The sequence below is a fragment of the Etheostoma cragini genome, chromosome 16 (genome assembly GCF_013103735.1).
Source record: "Etheostoma cragini isolate CJK2018 chromosome 16, CSU_Ecrag_1.0, whole genome shotgun sequence".
NCBI classification, from domain to species: domain Eukaryota; kingdom Metazoa; phylum Chordata; class Actinopteri; order Perciformes; family Percidae; genus Etheostoma; species Etheostoma cragini.
Window position 1 is genome coordinate 14,599,324 of NC_048422.1, and position 18,081 is coordinate 14,617,404.

The following is an 18,081-nucleotide window of genomic DNA, read 5'->3' on the forward strand; positions in this document are numbered from 1 at the left end:
GAGTGTGTGCACGTGTGTGTCTCAGAGAGAGAGCACTGCGAAAGGACCAACACACACACAAACACACACGCACGCACAGGCACACACACACACACACACACACACACACACAGACATTCCCAATAGGGCAGGTTATCTATCCTCTGTGTATCACTTTGCTTGCACACTGTGGAGAAAATTCTATCTAATCAAGAATTAAAGAGTAAATCCTTTCTTAGAGACTGTAATGCCAAAGGATAAGGCAGGCTTTGCAGTAAGCTCTCTTTGCCTCTCTACCCAAAGCAACATATGGTCCAGCCAGATAGATGGCTGCCAACGATTGCTGTAATTCATATGAAGACATATTGAGAGTGGCAAGTGTAGATTTTCTCCACATAGATTTTGATAACAGTGAAATGCAGACAAGCTTTTTTTTTTGTGGCGCTCATTAACAAAACAAACAATGCCTAATCATGTCCTCCAGCTTTTTGGCATGTTCCTGCTCACACATATGTGCCTCTTTTTATTTGCGGGCAATTCTGTGAGTTGTCTTTCCTCGCTTTGCTTTTATTCATGAGTCATTGTTTGTGTGTGAGTGTGTGGGAAATAAAAACAGGGCGAGAGAAGAGAAATGTTGTGGGGACAAAAATCTGTTCACACAATCCCATTGTGATTGGATAAAAAGAAAGTCCCCATAACAAAAAATCATCGCGTTTTAGTGTGAAGACTTGGTTAGAGTCAGGATTAAGGAAATAGTGGTTATGGTGGTGTCCATGTGCTCTTCTAACTCTCTACCAGAAAGCAAAAATAATTATTAGCACATTCCCAAGACGCAAAACCTTTGCTTGAACATAAACTCTTTCATAATAAAAGCCTTATCTTATGTGATATACTAATTCTAAAACTACATTTCACATGCACATCACAAAAACACACAACTCAACATCTCAAGATTACAATTTGTCATGGACGTGGGTGATAAATCTATAATGGGAAATGTTCACATTGCATCAACACAACCAAACTGAGTGTTGTGAAGCATTACAGAGCAGTCCTTGTAAAAGTCCAAATACTGGTGTGCACTTGCATATTTTGTCCCGACCTTTTCCCTTTCCCCATCTTACAGCCCTTGTTCATTTATATTCTCCTGAGCTGCTTTAGCCTTCGAGTGATAAAGCCATGAAAGAGAGAGTGAAAGAAGGATGGATTCTAAGCTGGAAGAGGAAGTCCGGCAGTGCTACAATGATGAGAGTGAGTCTTCCCCAAGCTGCTCCTGACTTATCTCATGACACACAATAGCTCTTTAAATACCCTTGAAGTCCCCCACGGTGGCTAGTTTGGAGTGGCAGTGACAAGAATAGGGAAGGCTACATGGCTTTAAATTCTTGATGAATTTGCAATTAAGACACCAAGAGAGGAACTGAGCCTGAGGCTGTGCAAGCAACAACCAAAAAGAAACAACAAGATTATGATGAGGAAATACATGAAAAGTTAATTCTGCTCTTTGGGCTTTAATTCTGGGCGTCTGTCTTTGCATATAAACCCTCCCCTAAAAGTGAAGAGAAGATGAAACTGAAAATGGCCATTACGTCTCGGCCCAGTGGGTTCTCTGCAGCTTTAATTAGCAGTCATCCACAAGTGTTTGACCACAATACTCTACAACATGGAGGGATATTCTGCAGGCTATGTGCAGCTAAATCAAAACAAAATTCAAAAAATTGTATAGATATCAGCGAGGTTTAAGACATTACTTTCAGGGACTTAGATTCCCCACCAGCTGATGGAAGAAATCCTTAGGGGCTTCTTTCGCTTCCCTTTAGGGACAGGTTTTGTGCTTTTGTCCCATGATTATTTCCTTAATGCTGGCACTTGCTGTGAGATTAACTACTGAGGCCTTGAAGGGAAAGTGCCTTTTAGCACCCAGAATATCAAGTAATTGAAAGTTTGACCGGATGTATGTGCCTCTGCAGTTTACACTAAAGGGAGTGCAAAGCCGGATTCTCCTTATAAAGCAAAGGCGACGTCTCAGCAAAAGGCTAAGCTCTTGTTGTGGAAATCTAAGCACTTCTGAATTTTGCTTTATTACCTTCTAAATAGTGGCCTCCAGCATTTTTATATGAATTAAGAAAATTGTGGTCACAATGCACTGATTCACTGCATGAATTCACAACATGTGCCATTTCTGTTTGAAGAATTCATGTACTCAAAATAAGATACAACGCATTTTTTTACTTCACATATTTAATGGACATATTGTAACTGATACATTCCCACAATGTTTTAAAATGTCTGCTTGTTTCTTTGCATGCGTGGGATTATTTTTGCAGTGTAGGGGCACAGATCACACATGAGGAGCACAGATTGTTCCAGTATGCTTTATACATTTTTGTGCATATCATCTTCTACATCAGACATCCCACGATTATTCTTGCTGACAACTACAATTTGGATTGCAATCCAGCTAATGCCAATTTACTGACCAAATAAGCTACAATCTCCCCTGCTGGTTAAGTGGAAGGTCCAGAGAAACTACCGGGTTAACATAATTGTACGTCTTCTCAAGCATGTAAGCGCTGCTCCTCTCAGCGTCCTCTCAGCCTGTGGCATCTTAAGATGCAAGTCCAGTCAGTGGCTCTGTATTTTGTGCATGGCTGCTCTGTCTCGCTGCCCGGCGGTCCTTTGGGTAACTCCCCGGGGCCCTCTCACCATCTGCTGCTGTCACTGGGGGTGGCACTATCACGCTTGCAGTGCCATGCCAGCCCAGTGAGCCCAAGACCAGGCCTTGACCCTCTTCAACTACCCTCAGACCTATGTGTCCCTCACCAGGTTATTCACAGCTGCATGACTCATGACACTGGTCGTTGATCCGGTGGCATATTCTGTGATGGCTTGAAGAAAAGTGTTGGCTTTGATTTACTGTACAACCTAGCTGTGTGGAAAAATGTTTAAAATCCATACACAGGTCTAGGTTTGGAATGTGGATGGTGACTTGCCTCTCAGTGTCTAAATATGTTTAAAACAGCAGTTTTCACAGTTTCAACATTGACAGTAAAGCTCACAATTACAATATAAGAATTTCATGGGCTGCAACTCCAAAGCTGATATTTCCTCTTACACAGCCATTTTCCAACATTTTGAAGAGCTGTTATCAGATTTCTGAGATTAATTTGCCCCTTGGATGTACAGCGTTTGGCATGGAAAATCAAACCAGCATTTGAAGGCTTGCTGGAGGGACGTGGCTGCCTGATATGCTGTAGTACATCACTCGCCATGCTAATTGGATGTTTGGACTATTTTTAAAAGGTCCACTAAACCCACAGTCAGCCTTTTAAAGAGTGGTTGGTAAATAATTAAATTGACACAGATAGAGTAGAAGAATATTTAACTGCTACCACCATTTAAAGGCTTAGTTTTACAAACCATCAGCTCAATAATCTCTTAATTTAGATATCCCCCCTCCAATCGCCAAGGCTTAAAGGCAGCATCTGCTACACACACTCTGCTGGAGAACATCTTTTTAAAAATCCAACCTGAGACATGTTGACATCTGTTTTTCTTAATGACTGTCATTCAGTGCCCATTCAGTCACCAACCGCATAATGAACCAGCGTATTTGTGTACTATCTACACTAAATGCAAGTTAACACAAGTTACACCACAGGTTTTTGGAAGGACAGATGCTCCGCAGTAAATCCCCTTTAGCCCAGGATGCAGCTTAGCTTGCCCTGCATTTGGTTCTCAAATCTATGTATGTTTTGGCATTTTAGATCTTATCATTATACTTTGCAAAATCAATGGTAGGGCTCTTTGGGGATTTGTAGAAGTTGGGGTGTTATGTAGCCATGCTGCCAAGAGAAAAATAAGAGCACACAACCCTTTTTTCTTCTATAGACAGAAACATTAAAAGCCCCGCCTCATGAATCATAAGCAACATCAGAAATTAAATTCATGTGGAGATATAGCGTGATTCATAGGCACGTTTTCAACATGAGGGCTTGACTTTGTGGGGAAATTGAGAGTTAAGACACTGCCAGGAGCTTTGGAGGCTGACCTGATAGCACACTGATGCCAACACCCGCTTTATTTGAATGCCAAGTTGAAAACACTACAACCTTCCCATCCCTGCCAGCCTCATATCTTAATCCTCCTCAGGATTTATCACCTAAATCACCTTTAAGAACAAAAGCAGATCCTATAGGTGGCTTGCTGCACCTTTTTCCTCAGGTCATCCCTCTCAGCTCCCTGAACAGATTTGGCTCCAGGCCACCGCTGCCAGGCTCTGTAGGAGAATATGAATGGCATTAGCTCCAGGCTGTTGCCACAGTGTTGACTTATTTACCGCACATCAGCCCACTGACTTCAAACAGCGCAGTACACATTTTGGCAGCCATAATAGTGTCTGTGTTCCAGAGGACACATTTCCACTGTGTGCTTTAAAAAAATGAAACTGTGGCTGCTTATAAACAGCAGATTTACATTTACCCACTGTATATATTGTGATTGTTATATTGTTATGTAAATATGTAATTTTAACTTTTTCTAGGAAGACTTTTACCATCTGTCTAGGGAGTGCAGATAAAAAACAACCTTTTGGCTAACTCTTGCACTGTCCCTGTAACTAACGCACATAATCAAACACATATGAACTCCGAGACTGGAACAGAAACAATGTTTATTAAAAATAGGAAGAAAAACTGAGATATTTTTCTGATATTGGCTCCTAATAAGTAACATACTGATCATCTCAGTGTTCATTTGGCTTTTTGATGTCTCGGGCAGCTGTTTTCTTGAGCAGCAGCTGGCCTCACGTTTTAATGAAACCACATGCAGGAACAGTAATGACATTTATATGTACCCAATAATCAATGTGTGCAGAAGTGAATGCATGGATTATTGGAAGTTTCAAATGACACATTTTGACAACATGACTTACCACTTTAGGCAAAATCAATGGGAATACAATTAAGAACAACTCCTATTTGTTTCACTCACGGATTCAATTGGTTGTAAAAAATCCATTTGGATTCAAGGCTGTCAAGCAAGGATATTCCACATAAGCTTTGGCAGGGCAATATTTATGAATGGAGGTAGAGCTATGTATTATTAAATCTAATCTAATCTTAAAATTAGCATAGTGCATAATGCCTGCTGAAACCTAGTGATTCTGTCTCTGAGCTAATGTTTGTGCAGTGGACTAAAATCTGTTGTTTTTGGGAGAAATCCTGTAACATGATTCAGGATTCCAGATTGTAATATAAGTGTGACAGCATTTCATGAAATCTAACAAAAAGGAAAGCTCTGATTTCTCTATGAGTTTTTGGTTGTGTATAAACATAATCAACACAATAGAGACATATTAGGTCAATGCCTTTTACATATCTCATGTGTACATGCCTAATTATTTTTAACACTAAGATACTATATCTAAAAACTAAGCTTTGTTCATTCTCCTCAGACAAATAAAACAAGATTATTTTTGCAAAATGCGCAACCCAACAACCCTATGAGTTTCAAGGACACTTGAACTGCGGGCTGGCTGCCAGCTCATCTTTTCACATCATGCACTACAGACATTAAAAAAACATTATGATTATATTCTGTGAATACATGTGTCCCTGTTTTCTTCAGCTGTGCAATAAGAGTGTTCAGTTCGTTCAATGGAAATAAAGGGGAAAAAAATCATGGCAAAGATTTTGAGTTTGTACCTCCTTTGATTAAATCAGCACTGGACTGCGTATAATACATCTTCGCACCAGAAACGCTGCAGAAATTAGATTAGATTAGATTTAACTTTATTGTCATTATACAGGTACAGGTACAAGGCAACCAAATGCAGTTTAGGTCTAACCAGATGTGCAATAGCAGTAAGTGCAGGATATACAATGGTTCCATGAGTGCAGGAATGAGGATGTCATCGAGATTCACAACTCTGCTACAAGACATCTGTGTCAGCCTTTCAAGTGCACACACAGAAATGCTAATACAATAAAATATGGGGAAACAGGGTGCAGCAGATGATGTATGTTCTCTCTCATAAATCAGGGGAAACTCTAAACTGAACTGAATCATGTCTTAAGAATTCTCATGTAAAAAAAAAAAAACATTGTCTTTGGTATTTGTGCAACAAATAGCCAAAAGTCGGGTCTCATAATAAGTGTAATTTTGAAGTGGCAATGATTTACAGATCAAGTGACAACAAGACAAATACAAACAGCATGTATCAACGTAAACTACAAACCTGTGCACTAAAGTTAAATGCTATGAACATATTTCTTTATGAAGTCACCCAGATTGAGATAATGCCTACAAATAACATCCCACCATGTTTAATTTATCATTAACACCACATCGGTCAAAACAACAACCAGGGGGCATCCGGATTTGAACCGGGGACCTCTTGATCTGCAGTCAAATGCTCTACCACTGAGCTATACCCCCAGATACACATTCTGAAATAATGGGACAGACCAGTCACTAAACATTGGCATCATTATATAAAAAATGTAAATACATTTAGAGATTAATGTCCCTCAACTCCTTCAAAAAGAAATGAGAAAAGTTGACAAGATACAAGAAGTACCTGAGAACCTATTGCAGATTCTTCAAAGATGAACCACAGAGCCTGACATCTGCAAATCAGGATTCATAGTGCTAAACATCAGTCATTCTTCTTTACGGAAAAAAGCCGGACCGGAAAATGGTGTTATGGTTGTGTTTAGCTGATTATTGAAAGGTCTGCGTCTGCATCCTCTGTGAGTAAATGAAACATTGCTAGGCTACATTGTCGTGAGGCGTTGTAAAGTGTTACGGATTATACAAATTACACAATTTACAATAAAGGCTAATGGCCTGAGAAGAAGTGGAGATGGTGTAAAATATGCATAATTTGAGATGTGAATTGTGAAATTTGATTGGACTAGCTAGAGGCACACGCTCCGTAGCAGTAGATGGCGGTGTTGACATTAAAGCGACAAACGACAAACCATACCAGAACGGAAGAGGAAGAAGAAGACAAGAAGGGGAAGAAGAAGAAGAAGCCCACACGTGTGTACAACATGTCTGCCCACCGTGTTGTTATGTGTTGATTTGCTATGAGCGTTGTTGCCTAGTTTGACCCCGTTATATTTCATATACCGTACAGTAAAGTTACCGACGGTAGTCTAAGAGCGTTCTAAAGCTTCAACATGGCGCAACGAAGGAAGAAACTGACGAAGAAGAAGAGATACACAGCTAATGCTGACAGCGGAGACTTTGAACTGGCTGCCGAAGTCAACGACGATGATTCTGTAAGGAACAACATTTTAAGGCAGCATACTAAGCAAGTGGTCGCTTTTGTGTGTGTTGTGGTATTCAATGTATTGCATACATAGATACTGTGACACACTATCTATGTTCTCGTCGTTGGGGGTATAGCTCAGTGGTAGAGCATTTGACTGCAGATCAAGAGGTCCCCGGTTCAAATCCGGATGCCCCCTGATTGGTGTTTTGACCAACTTGACTCATATGACCCGTTAACGATGAATTAAAACATCCGTACATGTTTGCTATCTTCAAAACACTATCCCTCTGAATGCGTTATGAAATGTTCATAGCATGTAGCTGTAGTGAAAGGGATTTTACTTTATGTGCTATTACATTAATGCAAATTTTATATTTGTCGTTTCACTTGATCTGTTTAATCACTGCCACTTTATAATTACACTTATTGTGAGACCCCACTATTTGTACATTGAACAAGTGCAATGAAACGAGCATACATTCCATAGATTATGTCTATGTACGTCCCTCTGATTGATGTAAACATACCTTATATACCAATTGTTTACCTACATTTTTCAAAACAGTTCAGTGAAGTAGGACAAATACTGTGTTCAACATATGCCCACCTTGTACTCCTCCTTATGTTAAAAACAAACAAAACATGTAGTTTTAATGGCGGAATTCAGCCAAATGCATTGGTAATATAGCTGTATGCTTTTTGATACCTCCCTTGTGTCGTTAACAAGCTAGTGTTGTGTTTTCTTATTGGCTCACAGCCAGGGAGGAAACTCCCGCGGTTCCCGACCACATCAGACTGCCTGTCAGATGTGGAGCCTGACACCAGGCAGCTGGTCAGAGCCCAGAACAAGAAGAAAAAGAAGTCTGGAGGCTTTCAGTCCATGGGTAAGACCCATTGTATGAGTGTACAGATAGGGCTGCGGATCCACTGGTTACTTGCAGTATTGGAAATCTACCTGTGTATAGTCATCTGAACTAAAACAATAATCTATATCAGGGATGGAAATTAACACCTGCCATCCACCATATGTGGGTGATTTTGTCCATTGGCATGTGAATTTGCTCAACCTACCAGCCACAGTGGTGGATAAATGAAAATAGTTGCAGACAGCGAGCTTGCAGAGCTCTGCAAGTGGGCTGCCTGTGCAGGTGGTCACCGTGAGACAGCCATCCCGCTATGGCTGAATCCTCCAAGGTGGATCTCCGATGGTTGTAGTCATTTAGATGCACGCTGCCCTTTTACCAGCCAGCCTGAGGTAGATGAGCTAGGATGTAGTCATCGAAAGAGTGTCAACCAAGCGTGAGCATGAGCAAGGTGGGTGGGGCCAGATCCAGAATTCCAGGAAGGTTCCAGCCCCTTTGAGACCATGTTAAACAAATAATTGATCATGGGTGCCTGGTTTGCTCACCTGGTAGAGCAAATATATAGAGGTCTAGACCTTAATGCAGTGGCCGCAGGTTAGACTCTGACCTGCAACCCTTTGCTGAATGTTGCTCCCCCTTCTCTCCCCCCATTAATGTACAACCTGCCCTATAGCACTAAAGGCCTAAAATAATCTTTACTTTAAAATGTGTCTGGAGTAGGGTTGCAATGCCACTACCCAAGGTGATAGTTTCTCTTCTTTTAGGTATTACTCCTGTTTTACTACTTTTTTAGAGCTGAAAAAGTACACGATGAAAGATCAGGGGCCTGTTGCATGAAACCAGGATAGGGGATTAAGACAGGACATTCAAGTTATCCTAGATGAATTTAGCTTTGACTTGGTTGCACGAAAGCAGGTTAAATTAAACCCCTCCAAGTAACCATGGGGATGTATTCTTTGCTGCTAGCCTGGTCCAGAGCAGGCTAACAGCTAGGCTAAGATTAATCCTGGAGTCTCATGTGTTAAATCAGCTGCCGCCCTGATCCGAAATAAATGTGTTTAACAGTTATTAGTAACGTGCAAAACTTGTTATTATTGTTGTCACAAGTTTTATTTAAACCCCTACTATTGCGGTTGTTTAGATGGTTAGAAATGGTTGCACTGGCAGCCAGATGCGGAGTTGCAGTCGGGAGATTCTGCATTTTTCCAGGTGGGCCGTTAGTGTTTCGAGGCCGAGACCACCGGTCCGATACTAGTTATACATTGCGAGTTTTTTAGCAACACCACCCGGCTTCAGGTTTATAAAAGGCGCTCCGGAGATTAAGTGGTACAATGCAGCTACATTCCCAGATGACATAAATGGCAGACTGGTCAGAGACCAATAAATGAATGATTTCATTTTCTTGTTGCTTGTCCTTCTCTAATAAAGTATAGTTTGTGTTACTAGGCCGGTACTATACTATCCGGTGTGTTAGGTACTATAGCTTACTTTGGTTTCATAACCTTCTCAATTAGTCTCTCATCACTGGACCAATAACGTGGCCTATATACTTATATAGTTTTGTGTGAATTCATCACACAGCGAACACCTCAATAAACCCTAATCTTTTTATTTTGGTGCTGTTACTTGTCAGCTTGGAGCTTGGGAGAAGAAAAGAAAAAAACATGAATATGACATTGTTTTACATAGATGCTTACAGTGTGTAGTAAAGTCACTTCTTTTTTTTGTCCTGTTCTTATTGTTCTTTATGAAAATTAATTGTTCAAAGATATTTAGAATTAGACATAGCTTATATAGATTTGTACATATGGTTGTAAAACATGTTCTTGCGTTGTGAATAAGGGTTTGAAATTAAGCTTAGTCATTAGGGTAAATTTCCTGAGAAACATTCATTCCCTCTGCTCCATTTTAAGGCAAAGTAGGCTAAATAATACGTTTTATTTATATAATGCTTTACATGGTAGGCTACTCAACGACACGTTGGAGTAAAACCAGCACATTTAGCACAAAAACAGACTCAGCAATAAAACCAACACACAAAACAAGTCCATTAAAACACAGTGTAGCATCCAACTTTGTAAAAATGTGGAATGACTAGTAGGCTAAGTAGACATTTTTAAATCCTTACACATTCAGTCGGTCCGCTATAGTCTGTTGGGCTTTTTCTCTCCGTTTGATACAGCCGTATTTCCCTCTTTGCATATTATGTGCTTCACCTCCTTGTGACTTTATATTAGAAGGTGCTGCTCATTGGGTGAAACAAATGCTACATGCGTCTTCTCCATTTCTGCATCAGTAAATCTGGGATCGATACCGTGGTCTATTTAAGAAAGCAGTGAACGTGCACTTATCCCAGCTATCTACACCTGGCTTGACACAGCTTGACCTTCTCATCCTGCTCGGCAAACGTGCAACCAATTAAGTCGCGATGACCGGATCACACTAAGACTATCTATCTTATGTAATAAACATGCCAGAGTGTTGTAGATCTTGTATTATTTTTCACATGCAGTAAAACACTTGTGGGTCGAAAGCAAGAAAGTGGCTGTTAGATTTTGGAATTGACCAGCCACACTGGCAGGTGAACAAAAAAGTTAATTTACAGCCCTGATCTATATTAAGTAAAGTATGGTCCACTGTTTTCCCCAGAGGCAATATTGTTTAAATACATTATGTATGATTTCAGGTCTCAGTTACCCTGTATATAAAGGCATCATGAAAAAGGGTTACAAAGTCCCTACTCCGATCCAAAGAAAGGTAAGTCAGCACCACTTCAAAATCCCGTAATCAAACATTTTGTAACCTCTAAAGTCACAATATTATACACCCAATTTTCCTTTCACCACTTCAGACTGTCCCAGTGATTCTGGATGGCAAGGATATAGTAGCCATGGCTAGGACTGGCAGTGGTAAAACAGCTGCCTTCCTGGTGCCCATGTTCGAGAAGCTGAAAGCCCCTCAAGCCCAAACAGGAGCCAGGGCCCTCATCTTGACCCCTACCAGAGAGTTGGCACTGCAGACCATGAAATTCACAAAAGAGGTCAGACACGAGGACTGAGTTTTTCGTGTTGTTGTAATTAACCTGTGTTCCATGTATCTATGTTATCTGTGGCTATTTAGTGGTGACCCTGATTTCTTTCTCTCACTGTGCTGTGGTCTTATAGTTGGGGAAATACACCGGCCTAAGGACTGCCTTGATCCTTGGTGGAGACAGGTGCGCGAGCCCACAATTTTTGCTGCTTCTGCCTGTTTCATGTTGTACTCTGAGATCCGTACAATTGCCATTTTAACTGAAATCCATCTAAATGTCTTTTCTCCTTTCCAGAATGGATGATCAGTTTGCTGCTCTTCATGAGAACCCCGACATGTGAGTGTTTTGTTGTAACGCTAACTTGTTTTGTCGTTTCTCACCATCCATGGACAATATGTTGGAGGTATGATCTCTGCACTCCCCCCCCCCCCCCCCCCCCCCCCCCCCCCCCCCCCCCCCCCCCCCAGAATCATCGGTACCCCTGGTCGTCTCATGCACGTTGTCAGCGAGATGAATCTGAAGCTGCACAACGTGGAGTACGTGGTGTTTGATGAGGCTGACAGGTGGGAATTGGAATAGTTTAAAGGTGTCATATTTTCATTTCACAGCTTGGACTCATACTTGCATGTGTGAACGTGTCGGTGCTTTGCTTCCACTCAGGTTGTTTGAAATGGGTTTTGCTGAACAGCTTCAGGAGATCATCCGGAGGCTTCCAGACACCAGACAGACTCTGCTGTTCTCTGCCACTCTGCCCAAACTGCTGGTGGAGTTTGCCAGAGCTGGTGAGATCACTCAACCGCTCTGTTTAACATCAATCCATCAGGATTTGAAGATGTTTTTGAAGACCATCCCCTTAATCATAGTATGGCTAACAACCCAAGCTAACTAAATATGCTTTTATTTTATATGTCCAGGGCTGACTGAACCAGTGTTGATTCGTTTAGATGTGGATTCCAAACTCAGTGACCAGATTAAGGTAAATAAACATTTTTTATAAAGTTTATTAAACATTAAAAAAAGAACTGTTCTAACCATATAAACCAAGCTTTAAAGAGAAAAACATAATTTTATTTATAAAAAAAACTTCATGTGTTTTATGATGATAAACAAATTAAGGATGCTCTCAACAATCAGTTTAATGTGACATTTTGTGATGTCAGTAACTGAGTCAATAACTGACTGTTATAATAACTTAAATAAGTATGACCATCAAAGGTGCATGTTGCATCTAAAGCTTGGAGCTAAATCATCTCTTTATATCTGGGCATCCCGTGCAAAATCTGTATTTCTCTGGTCTTTCCTCAGCTGTCATTTTTCCATGTGCGTATGGATGAAAAGCAGGCACTGCTGCTCTACCTGCTGAGGAATGTAGTGAAGCCTCAGGAGCAGACGGTGGTTTTTGTAGCCACCAAACACCATGTAGAGTACATCAAGGAGGTAAGATACAAACTGCATAGTGAAACACTCTCAGTAAGTCAAGTTGTGGAAAAAACACTCATCAGCTTTGATTTATGGTGCTTTCTTTTGTTTTGCTCTCCAGCTGCTGACTTCAGAAGGTGTGGAGTGTGCCTATATCTACAGCTCCCTCGATCAGACCGCCAGGAAGATCAACATAGGGAAATTTGTGCATCGGAAAGCCATGGTGCTAATTGTGACAGATGTTGCTGCTCGTGGTATAGACATCCCCATGCTGGACAATGTCATCAACTACAACTTCCCCTCCAAGCCCAAGCTCTTCTTGCACAGAGTTGGTGAGTGGCTTAGACAACTAATTACATTCAAGAGTGTGCCCCTAATCAAAGTTTTTTTTTTTTTTTTTTTTTTTTTTACTAAATTCTATCAAGTGGAAGAAGGGATGAAGAAGGGAAGAGGTTGATATGATAAATGATGAACTATTTTCCATCTGTCATCTGTCTTTTCCCACCAGGCCGTGTGGGACGTGCTGGACGCAGCGGCATAGCCTACAGTTTGATTTGTCCAGATGAGATGCCTTTTGTCTACGACCTTCACCTCTTCCTTGGAAGGCCCGTTCAATTCGCTACACATGAACACACACAAGGTAGACTTCACGGGATGCCTGCAAGGACTCCAACTCATAAATTAACTCTTGGATTAAGTAGTTGACACAATCGTTGGCTCTCTACTGTTTCTCTTTCTCCAATCTAAACTTTTCCTCCAGATTCAGAGGGTGTGTTTGGTCGGGTCCCTCAGAGTATACTGGATGATGAAAGTTCTCATCTGACGACGATTCACGAGAACTCCCTGGACCTGCAAAACATGCACCATGTCTCAGAGAACGCCTACAAGCAGTATCTTAAGTCTCGACCAAACCCCTCACCTGAGTCCTTCAGACGGGTCAAAAACACAGATCTGTCCAGCATGTCTGTCCATCCATTACTAGGTCAGTTTATCAGGAGGATGAGCTAAGAAGAGAACATTGATGATGGTACTCAGGCAGTGGTTGGTAACAGCATTTGATTGATCTTGTTTCAGTATCCGGTTTGGAGAAAACGGAACTGGAGCGCCTTCAAATAGTTGATGCCATCAAAGGCTACAAATCCAAATCGGTGAGTTACTGTAGATAGTAATTCAGATATCTTATACTGCTGAAATTCACTGCTAACATGGTGGTAAAACATAAAAAAATCCCCCTTTGTCTACTGTAGACTATCTTTGAAATCAACTCTAACAGTAAGACGCAGGCTGGTGAGGTGATGCGAACCAAACGGTCTAAGGACACGCGACTGGTGGACAAATACAGCAAACGGAGAGACAACCTGGCAGCAGAAAGCAAGCTACACCAGCCCGTCAAGCCCTCCACCAGCGTCGACGATGATTTCACACACACCACGGGCGAAGAAGAGGATGATTTTAAGGCAAAAAAAACCTTTCATGCCACTGTGGTATTATGATTTGAAACCAGGCATCAACAGTGTGTTTTTACTGAAGCGTTTTTGTAAGACCTACATGTGGAGCACTGATGATATAGTAGGGGTGGGATGAGACACTCGTCTCAGACGAGACAAGAGATTGGGTTCACGAGAACGAGATGATATTTCAACACTATTAATTTAGAGGTCAAAGCCACACTCATCTTTAAAGCCAGGTGTATTAGAAGAACAACCAGGTCAGATCGGCTGCACCTGTGACCAATATTGCGAGACAATTTTTACCTCAACAAGATTTATGGCGTTTTCCACTGCATGGTAGCTACTCAACTTGCCTCAAATCTAGTCTCGAAAAAAAGCTAACAGGTACTTTTTGTAGTACTGCCTCAGTCGAGGTTCCAAGCAAGCTGAGGCGATACCAAAAGATGACATGAAAACCTTCAAACTACTGATTGGTCAGAGAGGATTATCATTAATCACTGTGTCATCATTGCTAGCGACAGACGGCAGGGGGTCCTGAACAAAACCGCGGTGTTTATCGGTAAATAGTTCATCCAGCGTTTTTTTTTTTTTTTATGTATTTTTGCTGCCTCCAGGTTCATTAGAAACTAACTTGCCTTCCGGCTATGGCAACACGGCGAGAAGCAAAAACAACACACCTTTGGCGTTCTGTGTGTGTGTGTTGCGTTAGGTCACGGCAGTTTCCTGTTATGACGACCCGCCACGGCTCACCTCAGGCATGAGGCGGTACTAATCTGCACTTAAAAAAGGAAGACGAGTGTGAGTCGAGCAGGTACCATTAAGGAAAAAACGCTGTGCAACTACCTGAAATTGTACTGCAACTGGCCTCTGGGAGAAAATTGGCAGCAAGACTGATAGGTGGACTCTCAATACAATCTACGGGACTTGCGCTATTTTCTCAGAGCTGCTGCTTTGTTTTATTAAATCTTATGGTTTGACATTTTTTTTATTAGAGCACAGGAACAAGTGTTGGCATCTTGAGTCTAGATGCCAATGCTCTAGTGAGTGTTAATGTGCATTTTATTTTACTAAGGAAGAAATGTCATTTACCACTGTCCCACATTCAACTGAAGTAGGAACAAAAAAAAGATCTATTATATGTGATATGATAGAGTTCTTATAGATTTCTTTTTTTAATCTCTAAGAAGATTTGTTAAAACAGAGCAGCGTCTCTATGTCAATACTTGTAACAAATCGTCCTTTTCTATAGTTAAATGCAAACCTCATGTCAGTGTTTAACATGTAATTATTCATGTTCCCACCAGGGGGTGTTCTCTGTGGTCGTAGGTGGCAAAAGGAGACGCCTGCAGGAAGACGGGGAAGAAGGGCAAAAGAACAAGAGAAGCAGACAGTTGGGCAAAGATGAGGACTTTTACATCCCCTACAGACCCAAGGACTTTAACTCTGAGAGAGGGTGAGGCATGAACCATTGTGATGTTTAAAAATATACTATTTGCTTGTGATAACCTCCCCATGTTTGGTGTGATGATAGGTTAAGTCTCGGCGGAGAGGGCACTGCCTTTGACCAGCAGGCCTCCTCGGCCGTCCTGGACCTCATGGGAGATGATGGAGCCAAGTTAAACCAGCACAAGAGCATAATGAAATGGTGACCATTTAAATCACTTATTCACTCTAAATCCCCCTGTTTTTGACACCTATGTTTTTCTTTTGATTAAATTTAGATTTATAATTTAGAGTTTGTCATTTATAGGGACCGTAAGAAGAAGCGCTTTGTAAGAGAAGCAGGAAAGGAGGACCAGAAGAAGAAGATCAGAACAGATGGTGGACAGGTCATCAACAACAAGAAGAACAGGAAGAACTTGTATCCTCTTTGTTTACTTGTTCAATTTTACTATTCTCTCTCACTCTGGCTACATTTATCTGTATTGTTAAGACGTTGTGCTACTTAACTGCAAGTCAGTTACGAGGAGTGGAAGAAGAAATACAAGGTTGATGACGGAGGATCTGGCTCAGATGGTGAAGGAGGAGGAAGAGGAAGAGGAAGAGGAGGGAGAGGAAGAGGGAGAGGAAGAGGAGGGAGCAGGCCAGGAGGAGGTAGGAGAGCATCATCATCTGAAATAAGCCATTACATCTGATAGACTGTTTTGGTACAAAAGAAATAATTAATAAAATGTACTTCATAAATATAATATAATAAATGTCAATGTTTTTTTTAAATGTATTTATTCAGAGGCCACAAATTTTAAAGCAAAAGTTCATCATTGTCTAAAACTCTAATTAACACTGTTTTTCTCGTTTGGTTTATCCGTACCAAAGTCAAAGTGTAAAAGTGACTCTGAGCAGTCCCCAGGCAACCAGGAAGTAACTGGTGATGGCCAAGATATAGAAAGTCACATGACCATGTTATCTGTCAACAAAAAGAGCATGGTTAACAATATGTAAAGGATAAATATAAGATGGTATCTGTCTTCTGATATAACTCTCTGCCATATCATTCATAGCCAGCCATCACATACATAAACGGAAAAATAAATAACGAATAATGATAAGTAATGAATTAGCCAACCTCCAACAGTGTTGAGTTTGCTTTCATTCTGACCGGAAAGAGAAAGCACTTTGTACATGCTTTTTCAGTTCTACATGTTCTACAACTAATATTGTTTTCTTAATACTTGTTTCTGTATCTTTTGGTCTCGCAGGCCGTGGTCGGGGTCGTGGCGGTAATCCTAACTTTCAGAGCCCTGTAGGACCCCAGCAGACACCCGGTGGCCGCAAAGTGCGCTCAGAGCTGAAGACGCCCGAGCAGATCCTGAAGCAGCGCAAGATACACCAGAAGCATCAGTTTCTGCAGAGTGGAGGCCTAAAGAATCTCCGTAACAAGAACAAACAGTGGGTCGGAGAAGTCAGTAAGTCAGGTTTTGGACGGGGTGGTCAAAAGAAAGGTAAGATGAGGAAGAGACTCTGAGGAGGACCCAGAGGGACAACTATCACGGAGGCATGAGATAGTTAAGATGGAGGGCAGTCATTAGAGACTGGATGATGAATACAATTATCTTCGCAAACCACTTTAAATAATTTCACAGGGTCTTTCGTGGTTGTGGATTAAAGCAGAAGATGAGTTGAGGAAAGCATTTCTAGACTGTAGAGAGGAACTACTGAAGTCTGGATTTGACACGGAGTATGTATAAGAATGACCCAATGAACTCATATGTGTGTTGGCTGATTGTTTTTGAGTACTGAGATATATCTATACACATTATTACCGGATGTCAAAATACAGATGTGAATAAGACTTTTCTGCTGGGGCATCGTCATTTGTAGTACGTTGCATGTTAATAGAAAAAAAAGTGTGTTTTATGACGTGACTTTCCAAAATGTATACATTGTCAAGCTTAAAGCTTTATTTCTCATACTGTAATCCAAGTGCTAGCCAAAATGGCTCTAAGGGCCAAAGGGATGAGGAGCGACTGCGAAGTGTCCCTGATCTGCTCCAGGCAATACTGGTTCTGGCCCGACTGCGTCTGGAAGAAAATCTTTAAGATGTGAGAAACATATGGATGATAATAGCGCTCCATTAAACAGGGTTATAGAATCAGGGGAACTGTGATCTGACTTTCTCTATCTGGTGTCCCTTTTGGACATTTAGTTGCTTTAAATGAAAACCCTGGCAGGGAAACCACAGAGTGTTTGATGTGACTTTGTTCCCTGTCTTCTGCCTTCTGGATTGTTCCCAGTTTGTACTCCAGTGGATGATGTGAAATGCAAAATGAGGTACTGGTTTGTGTGAACTGAGTCCTACCGCTTCTTAATGGTGCATGCACAGTCCAAAATTATACAGTCTATATCTTTTTATTTCTGTCTATCTATATATCTATCTCTCTATTTCATCTCTTTTTATCTCTCTCTGTCTCTCTATCCATCTCTCTCTAGATAGATAGATAGATAGATAGATAGATATAATATGTGTGCGCAGCAAACAAGGTTATTCATCCCTGGAAAGGTAATGTTCTCCACCAAATTGTGTTCAATGAGAGAGTTGAAGTCAAAGATTGTGTGGTA

The 18,081-nt window shown here is 41.1% G+C and overlaps 1 protein-coding gene and 2 non-coding genes across 3 annotated transcripts; 2 read left to right on the forward strand and 1 right to left on the reverse strand.

The window, feature by feature from the left end:
- Positions 1 to 6,345: 6,345 nt before the first annotated feature.
- On the reverse strand, positions 6,346 to 6,417 carry trnac-gca. The gene has a single exon. It is a non-coding gene; the product is annotated as a tRNA-Cys (tRNA).
- A 576-nt stretch (positions 6,418 to 6,993) lies between these two features.
- On the forward strand, positions 6,994 to 17,617 carry ddx54 (DEAD (Asp-Glu-Ala-Asp) box polypeptide 54). The gene is made up of 20 exons (XM_034896985.1): positions 6,994 to 7,265; positions 8,016 to 8,142; positions 10,808 to 10,878; positions 10,973 to 11,161; positions 11,286 to 11,335; positions 11,447 to 11,488; positions 11,620 to 11,715; positions 11,813 to 11,934; positions 12,067 to 12,128; positions 12,458 to 12,589; positions 12,693 to 12,903; positions 13,080 to 13,211; positions 13,332 to 13,553; positions 13,646 to 13,719; positions 13,819 to 14,028; positions 15,327 to 15,475; positions 15,554 to 15,667; positions 15,773 to 15,883; positions 15,983 to 16,116; positions 16,722 to 17,617. The coding sequence occupies exons 1-20, from the start codon at positions 7,164 to 7,166 to the stop codon at positions 16,985 to 16,987; spliced, it is 2,616 nt and encodes an 871-aa protein (XP_034752876.1). The 5' UTR covers positions 6,994 to 7,163; the 3' UTR covers positions 16,988 to 17,617.
- On the forward strand, positions 7,383 to 7,454 carry trnac-gca. The gene has a single exon. It is a non-coding gene; the product is annotated as a tRNA-Cys (tRNA).
- Positions 17,618 to 18,081: the final 464 nt, after the last annotated feature.

Coding starts and splice junctions, on each gene's coding strand:
- ddx54 (XM_034896985.1), top strand. CDS start 7,164: ATGGCGCAACGAAGGAAGAAACTGACGAAGAAGAAGAGATACACAGCT. Junction 12,590..12,692: donor ATGTAGAGTACATCAAGGAG/GTAAGATACAAA, acceptor TTTGCTCTCCAG/CTGCTGACTTCAGAAGGTGT. Junction 14,029..15,326: donor AAGAAGAGGATGATTTTAAG/GCAAAAAAAACC, acceptor TGTTCCCACCAG/GGGGTGTTCTCTGTGGTCGT.